Source organism: Lissotriton vulgaris, chromosome 2_1, assembly GCF_964263255.1.
Source record: "Lissotriton vulgaris chromosome 2_1, aLisVul1.2, whole genome shotgun sequence".
NCBI classification, from domain to species: Eukaryota; Metazoa; Chordata; class Amphibia; order Caudata; family Salamandridae; genus Lissotriton; species Lissotriton vulgaris.
In genome coordinates, this window is record NC_141687.1 from 228,311,840 (window position 1) to 228,326,735 (window position 14,896).

The 14,896-nt window shown below is 44.2% G+C and overlaps 1 protein-coding gene across 4 annotated transcripts in view; it reads left to right on the top strand.

Annotated features, from left to right (window-relative positions):
- Positions 1 to 14,896, top strand: part of ATP2A3 (ATPase sarcoplasmic/endoplasmic reticulum Ca2+ transporting 3) — a 504,701-nt gene that overhangs the window by 437,412 nt on the left and 52,393 nt on the right. For all 4 annotated transcript variants that reach the window (XM_086954808.1, XM_086954806.1, XM_086954807.1 and 1 more), the window contains one exon: positions 1,868 to 2,086. In XM_086954808.1, the coding sequence (XP_086810934.1) occupies positions 1,868 to 2,086 (219 nt within the window). The remainder of the gene's footprint in view (positions 1 to 1,867; positions 2,087 to 14,896) is intronic.

Below are 14,896 nucleotides of genomic sequence, written 5' to 3' on the forward strand. Positions count from 1 at the left end.
GCTTGAGCTGTTTTTTGCATGCCTCTCTTTCAGAAAGTTTAATATATAATAAAATACTGTATATAATCGCAAGAGCTTGGATTAGATGAAAATATAAAGTGGTTCCAGAGGAAAATTCAAAGTGGTTCCAAAGGAGGGCCCCTAAATGTAGACAAAATACATTGCGCAAGTCCCCAAGAAACATTAGGATGTTACTGATTTAATAAGGAGATACTGTCACTACTCAATGGCACCAGACTCTGACATAAGTTGTGCGCCCCTCTGTTGTCTCAGGTAAAGCAGTGCTGCATACACCACAGCAACGGCAAGCTGAGTTCATCTGCAAGTGGAAGCGGCTCAGTGCCTCGTTAATGGGCCATGCTCCTGCTTTAATGAGAATCAATGATTAACAACAGGCAAAGGGAATGCTTAACCTGTCAGCACTTGGCAACAGGGAGATCCCTTCACAGGCAACATACTTGTCCAAGGTCTATGGATGAAAGTTAATTATTTAAGCATGTCTTTCTGATTGGCACTCACTTCATGGTTTAAAGCGGTTGAGCTGCCAAGCATCCCCATGTCATGTTTGATTCCTGCAGTCATACCTGCCTTCTTTTTTGCTTTAGAATGTTGCATTATTGGACTTGTAAGTTACTTGTTAAAGTTGCACATTTGAGCTTTAATAATCTATTGAACAAAAGGTGTTCTTGGCTGAACAGCAATGACTGGCTGAAAGTGCCACACATGTCACTTTGCAACTTGCACCTATGAAGGAAGTAGGCGGAAAATTCAAGAATTCTTTGATGGACTCAGACTTAAGATGCCCCATCTAATCACCTTTTTCTTTGGTGGATGATTGCAATTCTCTGCAGGGCGGACTTCTTTTCCAAATCTTTTAGTTTTCATATTCTTGCTCCCCTGTTCCAAGGCCAATTGCAGTTTGTTACGAATATTTGATGTACTAACTTTTGCCCAAAGTCAACCTTTCCATTAGTTTAGCATCCTATCGAAAAGGCCATTGGTTCTGCTCTATTTAAGTTGCCATCACTTCGACTCTTAATCCTAACTCTAATGTTGATGCAAACTCTGAACCTTTTTCAAATTCCGAGCTTAAATCTAAGCTCAGTACTACACCTGAGCTTAAGTAATTTAGAATACATTAAAAGGAGAGCTAGGTTTATTGTTCGAAAGCTGTGCCTTAAATTTAAATCAATTCAATATACTTACTTCGCATTCATAACAAATGTAACCTAACCATAACCCTAACTATTATCATGACCATAACCCTACGTTATTTTAAATATATTAAGTAAGTTATCTTACCATAATCGTAATGCTAACCCTAATTTTAAAGTAAATTGAATTAGACAAATTAGTTACCCATTTCCTGATCCTAATATTAATCCTACATTTTAAGAATACATTGCTATATTCCTAATCCATAATGAAATTAAAACTAACCCTAGTTTGTTAATTTTAAATAATAAACAAAGAAACAGCCTACTTTAAGGCCATCTTCAACCTGAAATAAAGTTAAATTATATTAAGTTATGTAACAATAAATGTAATTTATTACATTAAAAAACACAAAGGTACTGCTAAAGATTATGTGGAAGTAAGGGTGCATAGATTCAGTGGTAATGTTAAAGTAACAGTGTGCCCATGTAATGTTGTCAACGTAATGGGGATCAACTAGTAGGATTACATTTGGTGCATTGTCACTCTGTCCAGATCTTTTCTGGTTAAAATGCATATCCTTTTTTTATTGATAATGCCTTTTGCTCCTAGATAAATGAGATCCCATAGCCTGTGGGTTCCCAGACTTAAAAAAGGTATCTCACCTTTACCAGTCACCATCCTTGCTCTATTGTTCTGTTCTACGTTGCAGGGTGCGCCCGAAAGTGTGATCGAGCGCTGCAACTATGTGCGCGTCGGAAATGCCAAGCTTCCTCTGACTCCCTCTGCAAGAGAGAAGATCATGTCGAAGATCCGGGATTGGGGTACTGGCATTGATACTCTGCGCTGCCTGGCACTGGCGACAAGGGACACTCCACCAAAGAAGGAAGAGATGCAGCTGGAGGACGCCACGAAGTTCATCGATTATGAGGTGAGTGCTACATGAGTGCAACTTTTAATCATAAAACCAAGGTAGTAAAATTGCTTGTCTATGTTAAATATCTGTAAATTATTGAAGAATTATGCAAGCAGATTACATATTAATAATGAAAGCATCATATGAACTAAATGCTTTAAACAGCAGTTTTTGTCCCAATCTTATATTTTGTCATCTGTGTGTTAGTCATACTCTAGTTCCCTTGTTACAGTCACTGCACACCTTAGTTTATACAATGATCTCAACATTATCTATCCTAACACGTCATCCTTTTAGATAGAAGTTGGCAAACATAGGTGTGCAATAATGGGTTCTCCTATAGTTTAGATGTAAAAGCCCATGGATATAGGGCATAGGAAAGCCCATGGATATAGGGTCCAGGATACCTTTTCTGTACACAGCATTGTAGATAATATTGTCCCCATACGACATCAGTTAACCACCGAGATGATCTGTCCAGAATTGGGATTTCATTGATGCAGAGTCTTCTGTTACTAAACATGTGGAAGACCCTTGTGGCTCCAGAGTGAATTTATGAATTGATAGGTGATGATTGCTGGTGAGCTCTAGTCTCTTGTGGTTGTCATAGGTCAAGAAAAGAATCATTATAGCCTAAACATCTTAGTTGAGGGTTCGTGCTGCAATCCAGAAAGATTAGCAGCGCTGTCTTGGACGAAACCGGTTCTAAGCACAGGTTCAGATACGTGGACAGGTGGAGCGGCCTGTGCGTTACAAGAGACCCTGGACCAAAAGCTTGCTTATTTCTAGATAATTCTATGTATTTCTGGTACAATTCTAGAGAAGCCTCCAACTTTGGGTGACATTAATACTTATGAGGCATAAAAGGGATGGATGGAAGTTGGGTGAGTGAGGAAGAAAGTAAAGAAGGGCAGGGAATTCCCTTGCCTGTATGTAGTGTCTCATAAGTGTGCGAGGAGCTTGGTCTCTACAAGGTTAAGACCTGCAGTGGGTTCACTGGGACACCAGTGACTATAGAGGCTTGCAGGAAGGCAGGGGTGTGAAAGGAGCTCAGGGGGCACAGTAGGAGTGCCTGAAAGTGTAGATGGTTTTGTGCAATGCACACCATATGATGCTCTTGTTGCTTGCTCTTCTGGTACAAGCAGATGAAGTGTATTTGGAAGGAAGCTTAGGGTCATGATGGTGAGATTCTTGTTCAGCTCTACAGCGAACTACAAATTCTGCTTATCGGAAAGCTTGGGCTTTGAATCAACTGTGGAGGCTTTATTAAGTATAAGAATAACCTACTGATTAAAATTATTAACAAAATAAAACCTTGGGAGTGGATACTTAATTATGATTTGGGCCCTCTGAGGTTTCAAGTAGAACATTCTTGTTTGAGGTCTCCAAAGTTCCCCATCAAAAACTAATTTGTGGTTTGTGACTGGTGCAATGTAGATCTGTACATTTTCCTCTATAGTACATGTGTAACCAGTCAAAGGTAAAGGAAAGCTCAGCAGCTTTTTTGGTTGGATGAGAAAATGCCTTCGTAAAACCACCTACCCCGCTGAAGGTCTGACAGATGGACATGGTCTTCTCTGGGTACTCCTTTAATCTCATTGCAGCCAGTGCTAAAGAACATGATTCAGTGCCCAGTGGAAATAACATAAGCTTCGCTCTTAAGACTAGTGACACTGTAGAGACAAACAGGGGTAAGAGTTACAGCTTAGTGGAAGGCTTCAAATTCCTAGCACAGTGATTCTAGGATATATACATATATATATATATATATATATATATATATATATATATATTCACTGAAAAAACCATAGGTTTCACACCAGTTATAGTTAGGAATTAGCATTTAAAAACCTATTAAATTCACTGAAAAAACCATAGGTTTCACACCAGTTACAGTTAGCTGGAAATTTTACTCGCATAAAACCATTGAAATTCCCACGTTATAGTTAGTTGGACTCACTATAACTTGCGCGTGCAATGCACTGCTGATGACGTCACATATTACATCACTCATGACATGGTCAGTGACATCACTCATGACATCACTGATGACACCATCCAGTGAATGTGTGTCTTTCTGAAAAATAAATGTTTTATATATGTATATGTAAAAGTTGATGGAAGAATAAATGTTTAAATAAGTGTCTAAATGGATGTTTTAAAAAAAATTGATTGGTTAACTGGCTTATTAAGTGTATCTTAGTGAATACATATATTAGTGAGTAATGTTTAAATATTTAAATATATGTATTAGTGTTTCACTTTGTGTATGAGTGGCTGCATGGGTTGGTGAGTAGCTACATGTGTGTGTATATGGGTTATTAGATGTTGTTTTTTAGTATCAGTATGAGTGTCTGTATGGTTTGGTGGGGGTATGACTTAGCCCATAGATGCATGAATGACTGACTCTCTGTATGTGTTTTGAAGACAGCATATGTGCAGGACTGTATGGGTGGATGAGTGTGTATATGTGTGTGTTATTAAGTGAATGACTGTCTCACTAGTGTCTTTATCAGTAACTACATATGTTTTAATCTAGTATATGTGAATATTGATGTATATAAGTAAGTATATGTGAGAGTAAGAGATTGTAAGTGTTCCTGTTTAAATAAGTATGTGTTTCTAGAAGTGATTGTTTAAGAGAGTAAGTATGTGTAAGTTTCCTTAGAAGTAAGGTAGTAGTGTGTGTATAGCTGTATATGCAAATAAATGGATGTTCAAAAGTTTATTTGCATGTGTGAGTATGTGTGTGAGTAACTTTTGGATGACTGTCGGTGTGTAACAGGATGTATAGGTGTATTACTACATATGATGAGTGAGTATATGTATGAGTGACTTTATAGAACAGTTGGTGAATGAGTGGATGTGTATATAGATGGTGGAATTACTGAATTGGTTGTTGTAACTGGTATGGGTATCTCCATTTTTTTGTAAATTTTAGTTTCTATTTTTGAATATTTGTTTCAAGGGTTACATTACAGTGAAAGGAGGTCTGTCACTCTGTCACAAGGATGGTGTCATCAGTGATGTCATGAGTGATGTCACTGACCATGTCATGAGTGATGTAATATGTGACGTCATCAGCAGTGCATTGCACGCGCAAGTTATAGTGAGTCCAACTAACTATAACGTGGGAATTTCAATGGTTTTATGCGAGTAAAATTTCCAGCTAACTATAACTGGTGTGAAACCTATGGTTTTTTCAGTGAATTTCAAAGGTTTTTTAATAGCAAATCTCTATAGGTATGAAATGTAATATTTTTTATAATGAATTTTATAATGTATATGTATGTAATACTATTTTTTTTATGTATATTTTTCCTTTTTTTTTCTGCCTTGGTGCGCTCCCGGTGCGCGTACCGGTGAGCGCACGGGTAAGCACAGTGTTACGGCGCGCCCCGGTGCGCGTACCGGTGAGCGTCCCATTAGCGCTGATGTCGCGAACGAAAACAACATTGTCACATATCGCGTAGCCGCGACGCCGTGCGTCATAAGACACGTATCGCGTAGCCGCGTGATGCGTCTTATGACGCACGGCGTGAGTGCACCTGGAAGCGCCCAAGCGCATACGATCACACGACACAGTCTGTCATAGCACCCTCATACAACGCCTCAACAACGTCGGAATACAAGGAAAAGCATTGGACTGGATCATCTCGTTCCTCGCCGGAAGAACCCAGAGAGTCCGCCTCCCCCCTTTTCAATCAGAGGCCACCAAAGTCATCTGCGGCGTACCACAAGGGTCATCACTCAGTCCCACCCTCTTCAATGTCTACATGAGCCCCCTCGCATCCATCGCGCGCCAACACAACCTCAACATCATCTCCTACGCAGACGACACCCAACTGATCCTCTCCCTCACCAAAGACCCAAACACCGCCAAAACCAATTTACACGAAGGAATGAAAGAAGTGGCCGAGTGGATGAAGAACAGCAGCCTAAAACTAAACTCGGACAAAACGGAAGTCCTCATCTTAGGATCATCCCCTTCTGCCTGGGACGACTCATGGTGGCCACCGGCCCTGGGAACCGCACCCATTCCCACGGACCACTCTCGTAACCTGGGCTTCATCCTGGACTCCTCCCTCTCGATGACCAGACAAGTCAACGCCGTCTCATCATCATGCTTCAACATCTTACGCATGCTCAAAAAAATATTCCGTTGGATCCCCACCGAAACAAGAAAAACGGTCACCCACGCACTGGTCACAAGCCGACTGGATTACGGAAACACCCTATATGCCGGATCCACAGCCAAACTACAGAAAAAACTCCAACGCATCCAAAACGCCTCAGCCAGACTCATTTTGGACATCCCTCGACAAGCTCACATCTCCGACCACCTGAAAGACCTCCATTGGCTCCCTGTCAACAAAAGAATAACTTTCCGTCTCCTTACCCACGCACACAAAGCCCTCTACGACCTAGGACCCGAATGCCTCAACACGCGACTTTCCTTCTACACCCCCCCCGCCAACTACGATCATCCAATCAAGCCCTCGCCGCAATTCCATGCATCCACAGATCCACCATGGGGGGTAGATCCTTCTCCTACTTAGCGGCCAAAACCTGGAATTCCCTCCCCACCCACCTCTACCTTACGCAGAACCACCTCTCCTTCAGAAAGCAACTAAAAACGTGGTTATTTGATAAGTAAAGCACCTCTCTCCCACAAGCGCCTTGAGACCCTCTGGGTGAGTAGTGCGCTATACAAATTGTAGAACTTGAACTACGATCGCGCGACATAAGCGCCGCCGGGGCGCGCACCGGGGTCATGTGACCTGAAAATAACACTTTTCATTGGTTCAGAACTGTTTTGTTTTCCAAATGATGAAAGCCACCACCTGTTTTCCTCATTTTCACTTTGTTCTTTGAGTGAGGAAGACCTGCTTCTATTGATAGAGAAATGGCTACAGTAGCAGCAGCAGCTGGAGCATCTGCACCACCACCACCACAAGGACCACCACAACATCACATTAGTGGTGAAGAAGAAGAGGAGGAGGAGGAGAGAAGGCAGTTCCTGCTTGAAGACAATCCCCATATAAACCTAAGGAGCACTTTATATGGGAATTTTTTAAAATCCCATGGGGTGCAAAGAAAGTTAATGCTGTAAAGGTGACCTGTCATTTGTGGCGCTGTATTTTCCAGGGGGAACCCTGCCAAAAAATATTCATTTGGGAATCACACAATGCTTTGCCACATGCAACGAAAGCACCCCAATAACTATTCTGCAGCAGAGGTCAGAGAACTGACCAGAAACCCTCCCCAATCTTCTCCGAGCACCTCTAAACAACCCACTCCATCGGGTCCAGAAACTAGAGAGATGGTCCCAAGCATCCAACGCCAGTTTGGAGAATACAAGATTACTTGTATATTTTGTGGGACTACCATTTCTTATGGGGAGCAGAGCATCAAACTCATAAACCGTGCTGGAGACAACCACCGGTGCCGAAAGAAGCCTTAATTTTTTCCTGTTTTTTTTTTTGCTCCAGTTGAGCTGTTTACAATTCCCTGTTTTTTGTTTGTCCCCATAAAAAATACAAAACAAATATAAAACTGTTCATAAAAGCCAAAAAAAGTATAAAATGTTCAAAAAAACAAAAAAAATATAAAACAACAAAAAGAATAAAAAAAACTGTTCTTTTTAAAACTACCTCTAATTTTTTTTTAAAATGCTACATTTTTAAAAAAATATGACATTCTTTTTTCCTCATGGTACGCTCCCCGGTACTCTCCCCGGTGCGCGTACCGGGCGCTCCCCCGCGCAAATCGGAAAAAAAAGTTTTTTTTTTTTGCCTCGCTGGGCCCTTTTATGGCCCCCCACATCAAACCTAGTGGGTCCACCTTTTGGTCATTTCCCCCTTTGTTTTTGCGACCTCTTGTGTCTCCATCCTACCGAGACACAAGATGGCGGCCGCTCCGGACTGTTTGGAATGTTAACAGACACCTGAGAGCCAATCATCTTTCCGCTCGCGCACTCGCGTAGCGCGCTGGTGCGCGCTTATAGATATATATATTTTTTTGAACCTAAATTACTCAAAATCTACTGAAGCACATATCTTGAGACATAGCAAAGGCACATTGGGCTACCAGTCCCTAAAAGTTTGGTGGAAATCCATTCAGCCGTTCGGGCTAAAAGTGAGTCCAACCGCCCTATGGAAATTAACATGGGGAAAACACGTTTTGGGACCCCCCTTTTATCTCGGCCCCCGCTTGACGAATCCCCCCCCAAACTTTCAGGGATATATATATGTATATGTGTATATATGTGTATATATGTATGTATATGTGGGTTGTGCACTGTTAATTCTTTTGTGATGAAGTGGTCTTTAAAGAGGTTTGTCTTCAACTCCTTCCTAAATTGAGATGTATTGTGTTAGTCGTTACTGATAAGGGGATGTTGCTGTTCCATATTCTAGATGCATAGATGGAAAAGGCTTACTGCCTTGTTTTTTTAATTTTTTACACCGATTGTGTGTTGGCCGACAGTGTGCAGAGAATTGTACCACCACAGAAGATGAGCTTGCCTGCAGTATGTACTGGAGCGCTGGTAGTGATGGTGTTGTGAGTGATGCAGCTAATTTTGAAGATGGCGATGGCCAGTACCAGAATCCAATGGAGTTCCATCTGAGGGGGTGGTGATGTGATCATATTTCTTCAGGCCCTGCAATCTGTTAGATCTGGTAACATTTAGTTTATGGGGCGGGGCTCTGTATTAATTTGAATAGTCGTAGGAATGAAAATAGTCGTGTAATGTTCAAATTAAAATGATGCACACACACAAGCACGTAAAATAATAGGAATTGGAGCAATGCAATTACGTTGCATAACTCCCTGGTCCAAGAAAAGGAGAGAAACATGTTTTATGCATGGACTGCAGAAGAGGCATCAGTTCGCTCAGGGAAACTTAATGTAATGTTGCTGATTGCAACATTATGACTTTCAGCTGTTTCGTAATATTTTGTGCTTTTTTGAGTGCATTTCTGAAAGAGGATGTTGCCTTCGCGTCATATGTTCCTTTAAACATGTAAAATCAATTACCAATCCTCACCACAGGACGGCATCATTCCTGCTAGTTGTCTGCAGAAGATAATTACACGGTTAGATTTCAATTTATTATTAAGGTTTTGCTTTCCCAAAAATATTTGAGTTAGTAAAAATCCAACACAATAAAAACTCAAAAAATGGCTAAAGTAGGGTAAGAAAGGAACAGGGAACTAGAAAGAATCAGAGCAAAAGAAAGAGGTCTTCAAAACAAGAGGGAGAAGGGTGAAAGAACGAAAATAAGATTGTGAATAGGGTGAAGCCTAAAAAGACAGATAAAGGAACAAGCATTTACAATGCAATAGGTATCGCAGCATTAACTCCATGCGCGCTAGCGGAATTCCGCTCCTGTGCTGTAATTTTTAAAATCCCATTATTCATGACGAGCTGGGCTCGTCATCAGCGTGCGAGGAGGCTACGCCATGACGAGCCCAGCTCGTCATCAGCGTGGAAGGCGTTAAAGTTTGAGTTACTGGCATTGTAAATGACAATGCTTTGCATTATTTCTTTTTTTTTATTTGCAATTGGTATATAAACATTGTTTGTGAATGGCTAGCTGTTGCTTATGAGAAGCAAAGTTGGCAGTAATATAGAGTGCTAGTCTTGCTTGTTATAAGCATGCTGATTTAAAGCGCTCCGATACGTGCGGGTAAAGTTTGCGCTATATAAAAGTGAAAACTAATAAATAAATTAAAAAAAGCCTACCTGTACCAGCTGAGCTGGTGACTATAGGTCTCTGGTGAGACCGCGCTTCGCACGGTAAACGCCACGAGACCTAAAAATAATAAAAAAACACTGCCGTAGTCGGCCCTTAGAACCACTACACAAGTCTTAATCCTTTGCCAATCGGAGGATGTAGCAGATGACTGCTCGTCGGCAATCCTGACCAACAACCTAGCTCCACTGAAAAACACACTGTATGCTGCTACCTCAAACACCTACAGAAGTTAGACTATATCACCCCACCCTAACCCTAGCAGAATTACAGTGGCTTGCATCTTCAACATCTGCTAAATGGTCGTACGAGGTAGTGGTAACAAATACCATCACCCCCTCTTGAAGCAGTGCCACAAAAAGCCAGCACATAGGAATCTAGAGGTGCAAAAAGGAAGGTACCACAATATTAACAATCTCAAACTGTGCATTTTTTATATTTATCACAAATTAAACTTGCTTCGTCTTGCCTGTATTTTCGAAAAGGCGCCGGAAGTAGCTCATCTGCCTTCAATATGATTCATCATCTCAACCTGCCCTTCTTAGGAGGCATGATGAACGGAGCTCTATCCCGTCCAACTATGAGTGAAAACCTGAAACATTCCCTTCCCCATTACTTAATAAAGCACTCTGTTGCTTCCAGGCTACATTTGAGGGAATTAGAATGGTCAAATACATACACAAAAATGCAACTCCAGTTTATTTAAAATAATGTAAAGTGAGTACACAATCCCAAGGTAAGTGTTACTTACCTCTGGGGAATAAATGTATGGTCCACAATGAAGGAAGAGGCTTTTATTCACATCTACCTTGGATGGCATAGCTCCTAGAAGCTCTTTTGAGCATTAGTTGCTCTATAAATCTCACTTGCATTACATGCACATTCGAGTCAAAGGAACAATTAATACCAAATCATTATCACATTCCAACAAAATCTGGCAGACTGTTCATATGGCAAGAGTACCACTGACCAAGGTAACAATAGACAGCAGCTAAGAGTTCGGATTTTATATCCATACACTATTTCTCCAAAAGTAACTGGGGAAAGAAAGGCCGTTCTTGGAGCATCCAAGCATACAGGGGCTGCTCAGACATGCAACATTCAACACGAGTCAAATAAGCATCAGCTACCACATTTAAAGAACGATCACATTACTGGGTCAATTTATTACTAGATGCAGTTCACGTGTAAAACACATTTCATAGAGCCCTGGGGACCTGGACTGCACAGCCTGGCTTCCCCGAGGCCAACAATGAAAGCGGCAGATGTGATCACTGTTGGGAGCTTGAGCCAGAGGGATGTCTGCAATAACGCAAAAAAATAAAAGGGATTATTTGTTAACTGTGGGCGGTGAGCTGATGAGAAATGGCCTATACGAAGCGGCTTCCTGCAGGATAACATTGTTTTCATTGCACCGCTGACATGTTTATAGGGCATGGGAGAAGCCAGACATAATGTACAGTTTCATTTGAGCCGGAATGAGAATTTATTTCAGGCTTGTCTCGGACAAATGCGGGATAGGAATATCTCATGTTAAACCAGCCACTATGATGCACACTGAAGGCTTTTGCAGACTTTTTATACAGCATGCATATACAATGAATTACTCATGTTTTTGCCCATATACCAAGAACAAGACGTGCAGGGCGAGTGCCGGTCCGGCGAGAAGGGGCGGGACTGCGAGAGCCGATTCCGACGCGCGCCTTCGGATTGGGCCGCGCGACGTCACTTGAGCCGTCTACGGTAGAAGCTCACGCGTGTGACCCGATCCGAAGGCGTGCGTCGGAATCCGACGCCGCCATAGGGAATGCTGGGCGAGTTGCCAGCTCTTGTCTCCCCTTGTCGTTTTTCGGCTGACACGCCGACTATATTTCTCGCTGCGAGAACGCGCTTAGCGCGTTCGTTGTAGCGAGACCTAAAAAGCAGTTAGGTGTATACGCACAAATGAGGAGAAAATAATGAAAAGGTAAAGATTGAAACCGGTAAAGGAAAAAGGGACAGAGTGATAAGTATGCAGTGAAGAAGAACAAAGTAAAGACTAGGAGAAGTAAAAAAAAAATAAGAATACTCTTGTGAAGTTAAATTTTTTAACAAAACAAGGTACAATTATCTGTGGGGGAAGGCAATTAATTATTCTTCTCTCCATTAGTAGCATGTAGTTGGCAGCTGTTAATCGCTCGATTAAACTCATTTTCTCCACCGCCTGGTTTCATTAACATCAGAAAAATATAACTACAAATTATTAAAGACGAAATTTGGGGCTATAGTTGTCTGGATAGATTGCAGGTGACGGAAAATAAGTTTTTAAATCAATCAATCAATCAAAACACTTGTATAGCGCGCTACTCACCCGGAAGGGTCTCAAGGCGCTTGGGGGAAGGGGGCCACTACTGCTCGAACAGCCAGGTCTTGAGTTGTCTCCTGAAGGCGAGGTGGTCCTGGGTCAGCCGAAGGTGGATGGGGAGGGAGTTCCATGTCTTGGCCGCCAGGTAGGAGAAGGATCTGCCTCCGGCGGTGGGTCTTCGGATGCGTGCTACTGCGGCGAGGGCGAGGCTGGCGGACCGTAGCTGGCGGGTGGGCGTGTGAAAGGTCAGGCGGTCGTTGAGGTACTTGGGGCCCAGGTTGTGGAGAGATTTGTGTGCATGGGTGAGGAGCCTGAACGTGATCCTCTTGTTGACGGGGAGCCAGTGCAGGTTTCTCAGGTGGCCGGAGATGTGGCTGCGTCGAGGGATGTCCAGGATGAGTCGGGCAGAGGCGTTCTGGATGCGCTGTAGTCTTTTCTGTAGCTTGGCTGTGGTTTCGGCGTAGAGGGTGTTTCCGTAGTCCAGCCGGCTGGTGACGAGGCCTGGGTGACCGTCTTCCTGGTTTCGATCAGGATCCATCGGAAGATCTTGCGGAGCATGCGGAGGGTGTGAAAGCATGAAGAGGAGATGGCGTTGACTTGTCTGGTCATCGAGAGGGAGGAGTCCAGGATGAAGCCCAGGTTGCGTGCGTGGTCTGTTGGCTTGGGGGCGGTGCCCAGGGCTGGGGGCCACCAGGAGTCGTCCCAGGCGGAGGGTGATGGTCCAAGGATGAGGACTTCCGTCTTGTCTGAGTTCAGTTTCAAGCGGCTGTTCTTCATCCACTCGGCGACGTCTTTCATCCCTTCGTGGAGGCTGGTTCTGGCGGTGTCTGGGTCTCTGGTGAGGGAGAGGATCAGCTGGGTGTCGTCGGCGTATGAGATGATGTTGAGGTTGTGTTGGCGTGCGATGGCTGCGAGGGGTCTCATGTAGACGTTGAAGAGGGTGGGGCTGAGTGATGATCCTTGCGGGACGCCGCAGATGACTTTGGTGGCCTCGGAACAAAACGGGGGGAGGCGGACTCTGTGTTCTTCCCGCGAGGAACGAGATGATCCACTTCAGTGCCTTCTCTTGGATGCCGGTGTTGCTGAGGCGTTGGACTAGGGTGCGGTGGCAGACAGTGGCGAACGCTGCGGAGAGGTCCAGGAGGATGAGTGCCGCTGTTTCCCCGTTGTCGAGAAGGGCTCGGATGTCGTCGGTGGCTGCGATGAGGGCGGTCTCGGTGCTGTGGTTGGCTCTGAAACCGGACTGCGAGGGGTCGAGGGATCCGTTCGTCTCGAGGAAGGCGGCAAGCTGTCTGTTGGCGATCTTCTCAATGACTTTGGCAGGAAAAAGGAGAAGCGAGATGGGGCGGTAGTTTTTGAGGTCGGTGGGGTCCGCTGCTGGTTTCTTCAGTAGGGCGCTGAGCTCGGCATGCTTCCAACTCTCCGGGAAGGTGGCGGTGTCGAAGGAGGTGTTGATGACGTCTCGGAGTTGGGGTGCGATGGTGGAGTCGGCCTTGTTGAAGACGTGGTGGGGGCAGGGGTCAGTCGGAGATCCGGAGTGGATGGTGTTCATCGTGTGGGCTGTGTCTTCGGTGGTCACTGCGGCCCAGGTGCGGAGGGTCGTGGTGGGGTGCGTTGTTTCGGCGATTGGGTGCGAGGATTGTGTGCTGAAGCTGTTGTGGATGTCGGCAATCTTGCGGTGGAAGAACGAAGCGAGGGAGTCGCAGAGATCTTGTGAAGGGGTGATGTCGTTGTTGTTGCTGGTGCTGGGGTTGGAGAACTCCTTGACGATGCTGAAGAGTTCCTTGCTGTCGTGGGCGTTGTTGTCCAGTCGATCCTTCAGTGATTTCTTCTTGGCGGTGCGGATGAGCTGGTGGTGCTTGCAGGTCGCGTGTTTGAGGGCGGTCATGTTGTCGGTGGTCCGGTCGAGGAGCCAGGCTTTCTCGAGGGTGCGGCAGGTCTTTTTGGAGTCCTTGAGTTCGTCGGTGAACCAGGGGGCCTTCTTGCTTCTGGGTTTGCTGGGAGGGTTCTTCAGTGGTGCGAGGTCGTCGGCGCAGGCTGTCAGCCACTGCGTGAAGTTGCGGGCTGCTTTGTTGGGGTCCAGTGTTCTGGCAGGTGGGTTCTGGCTGAGGGAGGTGGTGATCTGGTCGGCGGTGACCTTGCTCCAGCTTCTGTGAGGAACCTGTTGCTGGTGGTGGTGGGTAGTGGTTTTTCTGAAGCTGAAGCTTAAAGCGTGTGTTAGGAGTGCCGGGAGGCACAGCCAACTTGATAGTGCATGAAGAACTAGGCATGCCCTTACTGTGTGATACTCTGGCCCTGCGTCCTATTATTTTTTGGTTAAAGATTTGGACAAACGAGCAACTGTTGCCGACGCAACAAATTCTAAAAGACTGTATGAACCTTGACAATATGCTGAGAATCCCGTTATTTCAGGATATAAAACAAATATTGGGAAAACTCAATCGTCCAAATCTCTTCAGTAATCCCGATATTATTTGGTAAAAGATATAGGATTTATTAAGGAAGCGTTCCTTACTCTGAAATCACAGGAAAGGGAGGAGATTGAATTGTTGAAACCTAGAGTGTGTAAATGTGTTATGTTGAAAACCACACTAGGGGCTAAGCCATAATTATTGGGGGCCCTTACGAACTATGAACGCTACCTGCTGACCAGATTTCGTTTAGATCTTTCATCTCCTGCTTGCTGTACCAAGGGGCAGCAGGATAGGCCAACAGTTAGCAC